Source organism: Trichechus manatus, unplaced genomic scaffold (genome assembly GCF_000243295.1).
Source record: "Trichechus manatus latirostris isolate Lorelei unplaced genomic scaffold, TriManLat1.0 scaffold00270, whole genome shotgun sequence".
In the NCBI taxonomy this organism is placed as follows: domain Eukaryota; kingdom Metazoa; phylum Chordata; class Mammalia; order Sirenia; family Trichechidae; genus Trichechus; species Trichechus manatus.
The window spans coordinates 1,822,978-1,836,134 of NW_004444206.1; the positions used below are offsets into that span (position 1 = coordinate 1,822,978).

At 37.3% G+C, this 13,157-nt stretch overlaps 1 protein-coding gene across 27 annotated transcripts in view; it reads left to right on the forward strand.

Annotated features, from left to right (window-relative positions):
- The window catches only part of SUPT20H (SPT20 homolog, SAGA complex component), a 52,165-nt gene that overhangs the window by 12,146 nt on the left and 26,862 nt on the right, over positions 1 to 13,157 (forward strand). For all 27 annotated transcript variants that reach the window (XR_002822889.1, XR_002822890.1, XM_004389960.1 and 24 more), the window contains 5 exons: positions 1,205 to 1,321; positions 1,438 to 1,491; positions 4,277 to 4,416; positions 6,041 to 6,197; positions 6,293 to 6,349. Coding sequence is in view for 25 of the 27 variants with exons in the window: in XM_004389960.1 (XP_004390017.1) it covers positions 1,205 to 1,321; positions 1,438 to 1,491; positions 4,277 to 4,416; positions 6,041 to 6,197; positions 6,293 to 6,349 (525 nt within the window). In the remaining 2 variants the exon portion in view is untranslated. The remainder of the gene's footprint in view (positions 1 to 1,204; positions 1,322 to 1,437; positions 1,492 to 4,276; positions 4,417 to 6,040; positions 6,198 to 6,292; positions 6,350 to 13,157) is intronic.

A 13,157-nucleotide genomic window follows, 5' to 3' on the forward strand; every position in this document is an offset into this window, starting at 1 on the left:
TAAAACACACCAAGCTTATTTTTTCCCTTTAGGCCTCACCTCCTACTCCTGTCTGGAATGATCTGTCCCAGGTGGTGGCCCTTTTTTGTGATTTGGTTCTCAGCTGAAATGTCCCTTCTTAAAGAGGTTCTTACCAGAGCACCCAGTCTAAATTCGACCCTCTTTATTTTATTTTCTTTACAGCATTCATCACTATCTAAAAGTATCTTGTTTGTTTATTTGTTTACATATTCATTGCCTGTCTTCCCACATTGAGAGCAAATGTTGTCTCACTACTATATCCTGAAGCTTCTTGGATAGCGAACATTGGAGTTACTCAATAAATACTTGTTTAAAAGAATGAGGATAAGAGTGAATAATAACGTGGAGGTCACACTTTCCACTAAAAGTTCTGAATGGGTGAAAAAACAGCACTGTGAGTGACTGGCGAGTAATAATTGGTAAGACTTGAATAGTAAGGGTCCTTAATTTTGGACTTAGAAAAAGGACTTAAACCCTGTTTCCGTTGAGTCAGTTCCAACTCATAGTAACCCTGTAGAACAGAGTAGAACTGCCCTGTAGGGTTTTCAAGGCTGTAATCTTTACAGAAGCAGACTGCCACATCTTTCTCCTTTGAAGCAGCTTGTGGGTTCAAACCACTGACCTTTCAGTTAGCAGCCAGGCACTTAACCACTGCACCACCAGGACTTCTTAGAAAAAGGACTAGAAAACAATATTTTTTTAATGGAAGGTTATTATTTGAATTTATAGTTATTTTTCCTCCTCTTCTTAGTATAGTCTAAATCTTTATTTCTGGACAAATAGGAAGTTATATCCCGAGGCTGAAATTCTGGTAAGGTTGATTGGCAAAATATAACAGTGACAAATTTTGTTTAACAGTGAGAAAGTTGGCAGCGTATAACTGGGAGGCAGCGAGCTTTAGAAGAACGGCGGTGATAGGTGACGTTTAATAGTACGTAACATTTCTATACCTAGAAATGATGCGACAGTTTCAGATTTCTCCTTCAGCCATAGTAATAAACATAAAAGAGTTTTTCTTTGCCAGTTTATACAATAGTAAATCCACTAAGGAAATATATTTAAGAGTATACAAATAGCCAGAAATACTGCATTAGAGTGTAAAGAACCTGAACCATTTTACCCAAATCCTCTCACTTATGCTTTCCAAAAATGAGATTTACTTACATGTTTTCACTCAATACAGGTTAATATTTTTCATTGTGGCTGTGTCATAGCAGAAATACGTGACTACAGGCAGTCCAGTAATATGAAATCTCCTGGTTACCAAAGTAGGCATATTCTTTTACGTCCAACAATGCAGGTAAGAAATGTTTAACCAGGAAGTATTGTTTTAAATTTTAGTTGTAGTTTTATTTGTTAACTATATCCATATGTTTGTATGCCTGTACATTAATGTGCTTTTAAATTTTTCTCTAGACTTTGATCTGTGACGTACATTCAATAACAAGTGATAACCATAAATGGACCCAGGTTAGTTGTTTTTGTTTTTTTAATCCCAAACAGGCAAAAACAGGATGAAGCAATAATTATCATTATGTTAAGCAAAAGATACTTTCAGCTTATATTGTTATTAAGCAGTCAAGTTTGACACCTTTTGTGAAGAATGATCAGGAATTCCTTTAGGAGCAGTAGAAGTCCAGGGTCTCTTCATAGATGGCAGTAATCCCTCAGGGAGCTTCATTCCCAGTGAGACATAGAGTCAGGCTGACCTGGTCTACCCAGTGTGAAGGTTAGTTTTTAGCACCTCTCAAACAGCAGAGAGAGGTTGGTTGGTTGTACCATGGATCCAAACAGATGATGATTTTCTGTCCCCTGGATTCTAACACAGGCCTAGTCAGTCTCTCTCATTCATGCTGGTTCCCCTAGGAATAGGCAGTTAACCCTTCAGTTCTGTCTCAGTAATATATAGGAGGTGCCCACTCACAAGAGTATTTACTTATTTCTCTGCTATTTAGAGTAATCATCACTAAACCAAAGAACATCGGTAATGAACATTTTATTCTCTGTGAAGTATAAAGACTCCATTCATTAATAACTACCAAGTGTTCTGTTTTGGTTTTGGCTATAATCTTTTCCTTTACAAGAATATTAAAAGCTTTTGGAAAAGTAATAAAAAACAAATTCATTGTTCACTATTGGAGGTTGCACCAGTCCCTTCTTCTGAAAGTTGATATATAAAGGGAGAGAATATGGCATTTATTTTGCCTTTCCTATTTTATCATACTGTAAATATTTTCCTGTTTTATCATATTGTAAAATACAGTATGGACTGTATTTTAGATGACCAAATAGTAACTGGGGAAAAATTCTTTAGAAAAATTCCAGCTAACGGCTACAAAAGGACTGATAGAATTATACCAAAATTATCAATTTGGTACTCTTATTGAGATACTGAGTCTAGACAAGAGTCATTCATAGATGTGAAAACCATGAGATGAAAGGTTGATGGGAAGCCACCCCCCACGGGCAGTGTTCTGTTGCAAACATTGGGTAACTAAACCTACTTATCCAAAAGTGGGACATCAATCACCGTGTGCCCCCTGCAGTGAGGCAAAAGAGAGCACACGACACACGACAATACCTGTAAAGAATTCTTGTCTTAAAAAAATAAAACCTGAGTTAAATCAAGCCTCTAGATCTAACTAAAAGCTTGTAGGGAATTTAGGAAATAAAAGATACAGTTAAATGATATTATGAGGAAGGAATTGGCCAAGTCCGACAAATCATAGGGCTGAGGAAAAAAAAAAGAGATGGGGGAAGAAGTGATCATTTCAGAATAAAGAGATACTTAACAGGTATAATAACCGAATGTAATCTTTAGGCCCTGGTGGTGCGATGGTTAAGAGCGCGGCTGCTAACCAAAAGTCAGCAGTTCGAATCCACCAGCTGCTCCTTGGAAACCCTATGGGGGCAGTTCTACTCTGTCCTGTAGGGTCACTATGAGTTGGTACCTACTCGACGGTAACGGGTTTTTGTTTGAGTTTGGATTCAAACAAATTAAAAATACACTCTTGAGACATTGGGGGGGAAATTTTATCTGCACTGAATATTAGAGTTTCTTATCAGTTAGCGATGTTTACTAAAGTATTTCCAGGTATAATGATAATGATATCTGGGATGTATTTTAAATTACTCCAGTGAAACGAACAACCAAGAATGTTCTGGGAGCAGCAGTTTAATTGGGTGTTAGATACACGGAGCCGTCGTGATGAGGTGGTTAAGAGCTCAGCTGCTAACCAAAAGGTCAGCAGTTGAAATCCACCAGCCGCTCCTTGGAAACTCTATGGGGTAGTTTTACTCTGATCTGTAGGGTGGCTGTGAGTCAGAATCAACTCAACAGCAACAAGGTTTTTGTTTTTTGTTTTTTTTTTTTGTGGTGGATACGTAGGGTCATTACACTTTTCCTTCTACTTTTGTGTATGTTAGAAATTTTTCATAATAGAAAGTTGAATAAAACTATGGAAAGAAGTTTTTTTTTTTTTTTTCTTTTTTTGCGAAAATTTCTGTTCAGGAACGCTGTTGATTAACATTTGACTTCTAGGAATTTAGTTACAAGTGGAACAACCAGAACGAAAATATTGAGAAAGTTCACACATTGAAGAATGTAACCAATGTCACTGAACAATTTGTGTAGAAATTGTTTAATGGAAACCTGAACTGCTGTATAAACCTTCACCAAAGACACAATAAAATATTATTTAAAAATTTAGTTATAACTATTGAAATATTTTAAGAGTTGAGCAAAATAATAAAATTCAGTAGAGTAAGTTATAGAATGCCAGTAAAAACCTATATACTGTTTGGAATTCAGTATGTCAAATTTGCATAACATTAGTGTAGTCTTTTTTTAATCTTGTGACATAGTTAAGCTGAATGTGACCATTATCTCTCAGTTACTGAGAAAAAGTGCGGTCATCCATATGACCCTCTAAGCTTTGGGAGGACAGGATTTTATCAGTTCAGCTCGCTGTTTTATCCCTGACTCATAGAGCAATGCCTAACACATAGTAGTGCTTGGTAAATATTTGTTTAATTAATCAATAGGCACTCTTACTGTGTGACCATTTAGCACACTTCACGAATTATTTTCATTAGAAGGTTCTTTAGTTTACATACGAAAGTTGGAATGTGAACTATGGTATTTTACTGTTACCCTTAGCAAAGTTCTAAGGAATATTCGCTAGGTTAAGTTTTACGTATGGTTTCGTATTTGAAGCTCCTAAATCTGGTATTGATATGCTCTTATACATTTCAGGAAGACAAACTGTTGCTTGAGAGCCAACTGATCTTGGCTACAGCTGAACCACTGTGTCTTGACCCTTCTGTAGCAGTAGCCTGCACTGTTAACAGACTGCTCTATAACAAGCAGAAGATGAACACACGCCCATTGAAACGGTAATTGCCTCGGAGAAGGGGTGAACAAAAAGATGTTCCTTTGCAAATAGCTCTCAATTTTTCTTTTTTTTTTTTTTTTCTTTCCGAAGTGTAAGTGCTCTTTTTTTAACATGGTTTTATTTTTTTTCTTTTGTGAGTATTGTGATTTTTGAATAGTCTCTCCTTGATATTGAAGTAATACCTACTGTGCCATCTTTTAAAGAGCAAACTCCCTGTAAATTTATAATCTGTTCACCAAAAAGGCAGTGGCTAAGAAGAGGTGAAGTTGGAACAGAAAGAATAATTTTTGGAAATCTTAACTTTAAAGAAAATCATAATTGTTTTTTAGATTTGGGAAAATATGATCAAGTTTTAGAAGTCAGTTTGTAACTAAATAATTATCTTTTTATAGTCTGGTAATTATCTCTTAAATGTTTTAGCTGTCCCTTCTATTTAATAAATGAAACAGTACATATTAATTTGGATTGCAGTTGTAATTGGCTTATCAGTAAGTAATCTTTAAATAATCATTTGGGTTGCCCGTTCAGATCTTCTTCAAATTTGAAGGAGCTCAAAAAACCTATCCATTTTCTAAATTTTATAATTTTGTCTATGCTGAGGAAAAGGTATGGCTTTGGAGAGAGTAAAATAAGTCTATATAGGGTTCATCAGCAGTCCTATCCAGTCTCTCCAGCCCTACTGCCAATACTTTGCCGCAGGCCACCATCATCATCATCTTGACTTTTGTAAAAAACTCCTGACTGGTCTTCCTCCTTCCACCTTTGCTCCCTTCCAGTCTATTTGCCACGTAAGCAACCAGAGTAATTTTTTCCAAACCTCGAATCAGATCACGCCACCCCTTGCTCACATTCCTCTAAAAGCACCCCACTGCACTTCAGTTTAAACGTAAGCACTCTGCTGTGACTTGCAAGGTTCCTGCCTTGCTATCTTCCTCATTTCCTACCATGTGGCTTCTGGTGCGTCAATCATAGCTACTTTTTTCTGTTTTTGAAAAAAACGAGTTTGTTCTTACGTCAGTACTTTTAAAAATTTTTTCTACTTCAGTACTCATTCCCTGATTTTCCCATGGCCTCTTCTCATCATTTATGCTCAGCTCACATGTCTTTTCTGCTTAGAGTTCTTGGTTTCCTTTTCCTCCCTTCCTTTATGTTGTTCTCCCTATCATTTACTGCAGTACCCTCTTTTTTTTCTGAGAAGCATATTGCTGTCTGAAATTACCTGTTTACTTGTGAATGTCTTGTCTTCCCTCCCACCCTGCCCCAAGTATCAGCTCCATTTCCCAAAACCCAAATGCATTGCTTTTGAGTCGATTCTGACTCATAGCGACCCTAGAACTGCCCCAAAGGTTTCCCAAGGAGTGGCTAGTGGATTTGGAATGCTGACCATTTGGTTAGCAGCTGAGCTCTTAACCACTGTGCCAGCAGGGCTCCAGCTCCGTGGCAGCAGGAATTTTATTTGCCTGTTCATTGTTATTTCACCATTGTCTAGGACCCTGCTTGGTATGTGATAGTGTTCTATAAATTTTCGTAATTTCATTGAATAGTCAGTGCTTACTGGTTAAACCAATACATATTATGAGTTTCTTCTACAAGCTTTGTTTAGTTCAAATCTCTTAATGTTTCAGGTGTTTCAAGAGGTATTCTAGGTCTTCTCTCAATCGGCAGCAGGATCTGTCTCATTGCCCACCTCCTCCTCAGCTAAAATTACTTGATTTCTTACAAAAAAGAAAAGAAAGAAAAGCAGGTCAGCATTATGACCTCAAAATCTCTAAAGCAGGAAATGTAAGTATATACTTTTAAATGAAGCTTATTAATGTGGCACAAACCTTGCCTCATTTTGAATTTTCAGAGCATTTATACTATTTTTAATCTTTCAGTGTGTAGATATGTGGAAACAGAGTCCCTGTAATTTGGCCATACCTTCTGAAGTGGATGTAAGTCAATCCATGAATTGTTTCTTTTTATGTAAAGTTCCTAAGTTTGATTAATGGTAGCTTATAGTTTGGGGAAAAATTTACCTCTTTAAAGAACAAAATCATTGTTTTTTTTTTTTTTTGAATTCACTGCTTATTTTTAGAAGCTGTGTATTTTTCTTTCATATTAAGTTGGGTAATGAATTTAATCCCTAAATTTGCTTCTATGTTTAGAGCAGGAATAATAAGCAAAACAAGTTTTTTAAATGTGGAATAGTGTCATTCATGTTACATAATACACATGAAATTCCTCTAGTTTTTTCATAGTATTTCTTCATACTTTTTTAATAATGCTTCTTTATTTACATTTAAAATATTTTTAAATTATTTAAAAATTAGTAATCTTTGCTGATCCATGATACATATGAACTATAAATGATTGAAGACAGGAGAGGGGTGTTTTGACAAGAAATCCTGTATTTCTTTTATTTTACTATTTCTCCTGTTTTCCTTTTTCATTATTCACTCCACTCTTTAAAATCAGGTATTCTGATGGATGCTGGCTATTCTTCTTTTGCTTCCTTGCCAGGCTAGCACATGTACTATTCTGCATATTAAAACCAAAAAGAACCAAACCCATTGCTGTGAAGTCAATTCTGACTCTTAGTAGATCTGCCCCATAGAGTTTCCTAGTCTGTCATCTTTACAGAAGCAGACTGCCACATCTTTCTCCTGCAGAGCTACTGGTGGGTTCAAACCACCAACCTTTCGGTTAGCAGCCAAGCACTTAACCACTGGGCAACCAGGACTCCTTATTCTGCATATTACCTACGGGGAAAAAAAAACCAACATTGTGAAAAGCACAAAGCCAGAAATAACAAAAGTACTGTGTTTATACAACTGGAAGGAGAAAAATTATTTTTTGGTAGCTTATGTGCTCCTCGAGGAACAAGGCCTGTGAATAGATGTTTACTGTAAATAACAAAGGGTCGGATATCCAAAGCCTTGCTTCCCAACCTTTAATGTACATACAGAGCACCAGGGAGGTTGTTAAAATGTAGATTCCATTTCAGCGAGTTTGGATTAGGGCCTGAGATGCTACAATTCTGATAAGGTCCCAGACAGTACAGATGTTGGGCTCACCACACTGTAAGCAGCAAGGCCCTGATGTCAAGGTTCTTGTCTCACTGGATCAGAAGAATCATCACGGTACCAGTTAAACATACATGTTTCAAGCCTAACTTCAGACTTACTGAATCAGGTTATCCAGGGGAGGGACATGGGAATTTATATTTTTAATAAGTACTCACATGAGTTTTACTTACTTTAGACTTAGAAAGATAAGAACATTTGATTCACATAGACTCGTAGCCCAAGTGTGACTAGAATATGGCAAAGTGTCACAAAAATCTTCTCATCTTTAACATTATATCTTCCCCAGTCATCTTCCAGTTTTGTCCAAACTATTACATGACAGCTCCTGTTCCATTAAAAACTAAGCTAAAGTAAAAAGATGCTGGTTTTTAATCTTCTGTTCAACATCCCAGTTTTTCTAAAGGAAAGGCTGTAAAAGACAAATGGGATGTCAGTTTAGAAACTAAAATGAAGAGGCACTATCCAGGAGAGCAGCTGTGTTTATTAGGTTTATTTAATGACAAAAGTGATTCTAACAACAATGAAAAAGATAAAAAGAAAAACGACTTAGCACAGAAGATAAAGTGGAACAAGGAAACTTTCAGCAACACAGAAAACAGATATCAAAATGACACCACTAAACCCATACCTATCAATAATCATGCTGGATGTAAATGGACTAAATGCACCAATAAAGAGAAAGTGGCAGAATGGATACAAAACACAATTCGTCTGTATGCTGCCTCCAGGAGACACACCTTAGACTTAAAGACACAAGACACAAACTAAAACTCAAAGGGTAGAAAAAAATATATCAGGCAAACAACAAACAGAAAAGAGCAGGAGTGGCAATGTTAATCTCTGACAAAATAGACTTTAAAGTAAAATCCACAAAGGATAAAGAAGGACAGTATATAATGATTAAAGAGTCAGTACACTAGGAGGACATAACCATAATAAATATTTACATACTTCAGCGACAGGGCTCGAAACAAACTCTTTAACAGCACTGAAAAGAGAAAGCGACAGCTCCACTATAATAGTAGGAGACTCCAACACACCACTTTCAGTGAAGGACAGAACATCCAGAAAGAAGCTCAGTAACGATCTAAATGCCACAGTCAACCAACTTGATCTCATAGACATACACAGAACACCCAACAGCAGCCAAGTATACTTTCTTCTCCAACCCACATGGAACATTCTCCAGAATAGACCACATATTAGGCCATAAAGCAAGCCTTAACAGAATCCACAGCATCGAAATATTAAAAAGCATCCTTTCTGACCATAAAGCCATAAAAGTAGAAATCAATAACAGAAAAAGCAAGGAAAAAATGTGAAACCATTGGAAACTGAACAACACCTTGCTCAAAAACTACTGGGTTATAGAAGAAATTAAGGACGGAATAAAGAAATTCACAGAATCAAATGAGAATGAAAACACATCCTATCAGAACCTTTGGGACACAGCAAAAGCAGTGCTCAGGGTCAGTTTATAGCAATAAGTGCACACATTCAAGAAGAAAGGGCCAAAATCAAAACATTAACCCTACAACTCCAACAAATAGAAAGACAGCAGCAAAAGAAGCCCTTGGGCAACAGAAGAAAGCAAATAATAAAAATTATAGCAGAATTAAACAAAATAGAGAATAGAAAAACAGCTGTAAGAGTTAACAAGACCAAAAGCTGGTTCTTTGAAAAGATCAACAAAATTGGTAAACCATTGGCCAAACTGACAGAAGAAAAACAGGAGAGGAAGCAAATAAGCCGCATAAGAAATGAGATGGGTGATATCACAACAGACCCAACTGAAATTCAAAGAATCATAACAATACTATGAAAAAATGTACTTTTTAACAAATTTGCAAACCTAGAGGAAATGGACAAATTTCTAGAAACTCACTACCTACCTAAACTAACACAGCAGTAGAACAACTAAAGAAACCCATAACAAAAGAAGAGATTGAAAAGGCGATTAAAAAACTCCCCACCAAAAAAAGCCCTGGCCCTGACAGTTTCACTGGAGAGATCTACCAAACTTTCAGAGAAGAGTTAACACTAGTGCTTCTAAAGATATTTCAGAGTATAGAAAAAGATGGAATACTCCCAAACTCATTCTAGGAAGCCAGCATAACCCTGATACCAAAACCAGGTAAAGACACTACAAAAAAAAATTACAGACCAATATCCCTCATGAACATTGACGCAAATATCCTCAACAAAATTCTGGCCAATAGAATTCAACAACATATCAAAAAATTAATTCACCATGACCAAGTGGGATTTATACCAGGTATGCAGGGATGGTTCAACATTAAAAAAACAATGTAATCCATCACATTGATGAAACAAAAGATAGGAACCACATGATCTTATCAGTAGATGCAGAAAAGGCATTTGACAAAGTCCAGCACCCATTCATGATTAAAACTGTCAGCAAAACAGGAATAGAAGGGGAATTCCTCAATATAATTAAGGGCGTTTATATAATGCCAACAGCCAATATCATTCTAAATGGAGTAAGTCGGAAAGCATTCCCCTTGAGAATGGGAAGCAGACAAGGATGCCCTTTATCACCACTCTTACTCAACATTGTGCTGGAGTTCCTAGGCAGAGCAGTTAGGCTAGAAAGAAGAAATAAAGGGCATCCAGATTGGTAAGGAAAAAGTAAAAGTATCTATATTTGCAGGTGATACGATCTTATATACCTAGAAAACCCCAAAGAATCCACAAGAAAACTACTGGAAATAATAGAACATTTTAGCAAAGTATCAGGAAACAAGGTAGACATACAAAAAACAGTTGAATTCCTCACAAAGAGAACTTCAAAGAGGAAATTACCAAATCAATACCATTTACGATAGTCCTTAAGAAGACAAAATACTTAGGAGTAAATTTAACCAGAGACATAAATGACCTATACAAAGAAAACTACAAGACATTAAGCAAGAAACCAAAAGAGACCTGTGTAAGTGGAAAAACATGCCTTGCCCACGGATAGGAAGACTCAACATTGTGAAAAGGTCAGTTCTACGCAAAGTGATCTACAGATACAGTGCAATCCCGATCGAAATTCCAACAGTATTTTTTAAGGAGATGAAGAAACAAATCACCAACTTTGGATGGAAAGGGAAGAGGCCCCGGATAAGTAAAGCATTACTGAAGAAGAACAAAGTGGGAGTCCTCACACTACCTGATTTTACAACCTGTTATACCACCATGGTAGTCAGAACAGGCTGGTACTGGTACAACAACAGATACCTAGGCCAGTGGAACAGCATTGAGAATCCGGATGTAAATTCATCCACCTATGAGCAGCTGATACTTGACAAAGACCCAAAGTCCATTAAATGGGGGAAAAAACAGTCTCTTTAACAAATGGTGCTGGCGTAACTGGATATCCATCATCAAAAAAAATGAAAATCAAGACCCATACCTCACACCATGCACAAAAATGAACTCAAAATGGAGCAAAGACCTAAATATAAAATCAAAAACGATAAACATCATCGACAAAAAAATAGGGCCAGTACTAGGAGCCCTAATACAGGGCAAAAACAGAACACGACACATTACTAACAGTGCACAAACACCAGAAGAGAAACAAGATAACTGGGAGCTCCTAAAAACCAAACACTTAATGCTCATAAAAAGGCTTCACCAAAAGAGTAAAAAGACAACTTACAGACTGGGAAAAAATTTTGGCTACAACAAATCCTATCAGGGTCTAATCTCTAAAATCTATAAGATACTGCCAAACCTGAACCACAAAGAGACAACCCAATTAAAAAATGGGCAAAGGATATGAACAGGCACTTCACCAAAGAAGACATTCAGGTGGCTAACACATGCATGAAGAAATGCTCACGATCATTAGCCATTAGAGAAATGCAAATCAAAACTACATTGAGAACCATTTTATGCCAACAAAGCTGGCACTAATCCAAAAAACACAAACTAGTAAATGTTGGAGAAGTCGTGGAGAGACTGGAACACTTATGCACTGCTAGTAGGAATGTAAAATGGTACTTCGGAAATCAATTTGGAGCTTCCTTAAAAAGCTGGAAATAGAAGTACCATACGATGCAGCAGTCCCACTCCTTGGAATATATCCTAGAGAAATAAGAGCCGTCACACGAATAGATACATGCACACCCATGTTCATTGCAGCACTGTTCACAATAGCTAAAAGATGGAAGCAACCTAGGTGCCCATTGGCAGACGAATGGATAAATTATGGTATATTCACACAACGGAATACTATGCAACAATAAAGAACAACGATGACTCTATGAAACACAACATGGATGCATCTGGAAGGCATTATGCTGAGTGAAATTAATTGCAAAAGGACAAATATTGTATAAGACCATTATTAGTAAGAACTCAAGGTTTAAACACAGAAGAGAACATTCTTTGATGGTTATCCTCCTTTGATGGTTACGAGGGTAGGGAGGGAGAGGGATATTCACTAACTAGATAGTAGACAAGAATTACCTTAGGTGAAGGGAAGGACAGCACACACTACAGGGGAAGTCAGCACAACTGGACTAAACCAAAAGCTAAGAAGTTTCCTGAATACAACCAAACGCTTCGAGGGACAGAGTAGCAGGGGCGAGGGTCTGGGGACCATGCTTTCAGGGGACATCTAGGTCAGTTAGCATAACAAAGTTTATTAAGAAAATGTTCTGCATCCAAAGACACAAGGCAATATTAGCCCAAAAGACAAAAGGGCCACATAAACCAGAAACTCCATCAGCCTGAGACTGGAAAAACTAGATATTGCCCAGCTACCCCCAGTGACCACCCTGACAGGGAACACAGCAGAGTGTCCCTGATGGAGCAGGAGAAAAAGGGGGGTTCGGAACTCAAATTCTAGTAAAAAGATAAGACTTAAATGGTCTGACTGAGACTGGAGGGACCCTGCAAGACATGGCCCTTGGACTCTCTTGTTAACCCAAAACTAAAACCATTCCCGAAGCCAACTCTTTAGAGAAAGATTAAACTGGACTGTGGGACATAAAATGATACTCATGAGGAATGTGCTGCTTAGCTCAAGTAGATACATGAGTCTGCATAGGCGGCTCCTTTCTGGACGTGAGATGAGAAGGCAGAAAGGACAGGAGCTGGTTGAATGGACATGGGAAATCCAGGATGGAAAGGAGCAGTGTGCTGTCACACTGTGGAGAGTGCAGCTAGCATCACATAGCAGCGTGTGTATAAAGTTTTGTATGAGAAACTAACTTGAACTGTAAACTTTCATTTAAAGCACAATAAAGAAAAAAGTGATTCTGATTTTTTTTTATTAAGCTTAAAGCCATTTTTTTTTTTTTAAACAAAACTCTTAAAGCCTTGTTAGACAGGTTTCAGCTGAACTTCCGGTCTAAGACAGACTAGGAAGAAGGACCTGATAGTCTGCTGCTGAAAAAATTGGCCAGTGAAAACCTTATGAATAGCAGCAGAACATTGTCTGATACAGTGTCAGAAGATGAGCCCCTCAGGTTGGAATGCATTCAAAATACGATCAGGGAAGAGCTGCCTCCTGAAAGTAGAGGCAACTTCAGTGACGTGGATGGAGTCAAGCTTTCGGGACCTTCATTTTCTGATGTGTTACGACTCAAAATGAGAAGACACAGCTGCAAACATCCATTAATAATTGCAATGTGGAATGTATGAAATATGAGCCTAGGAA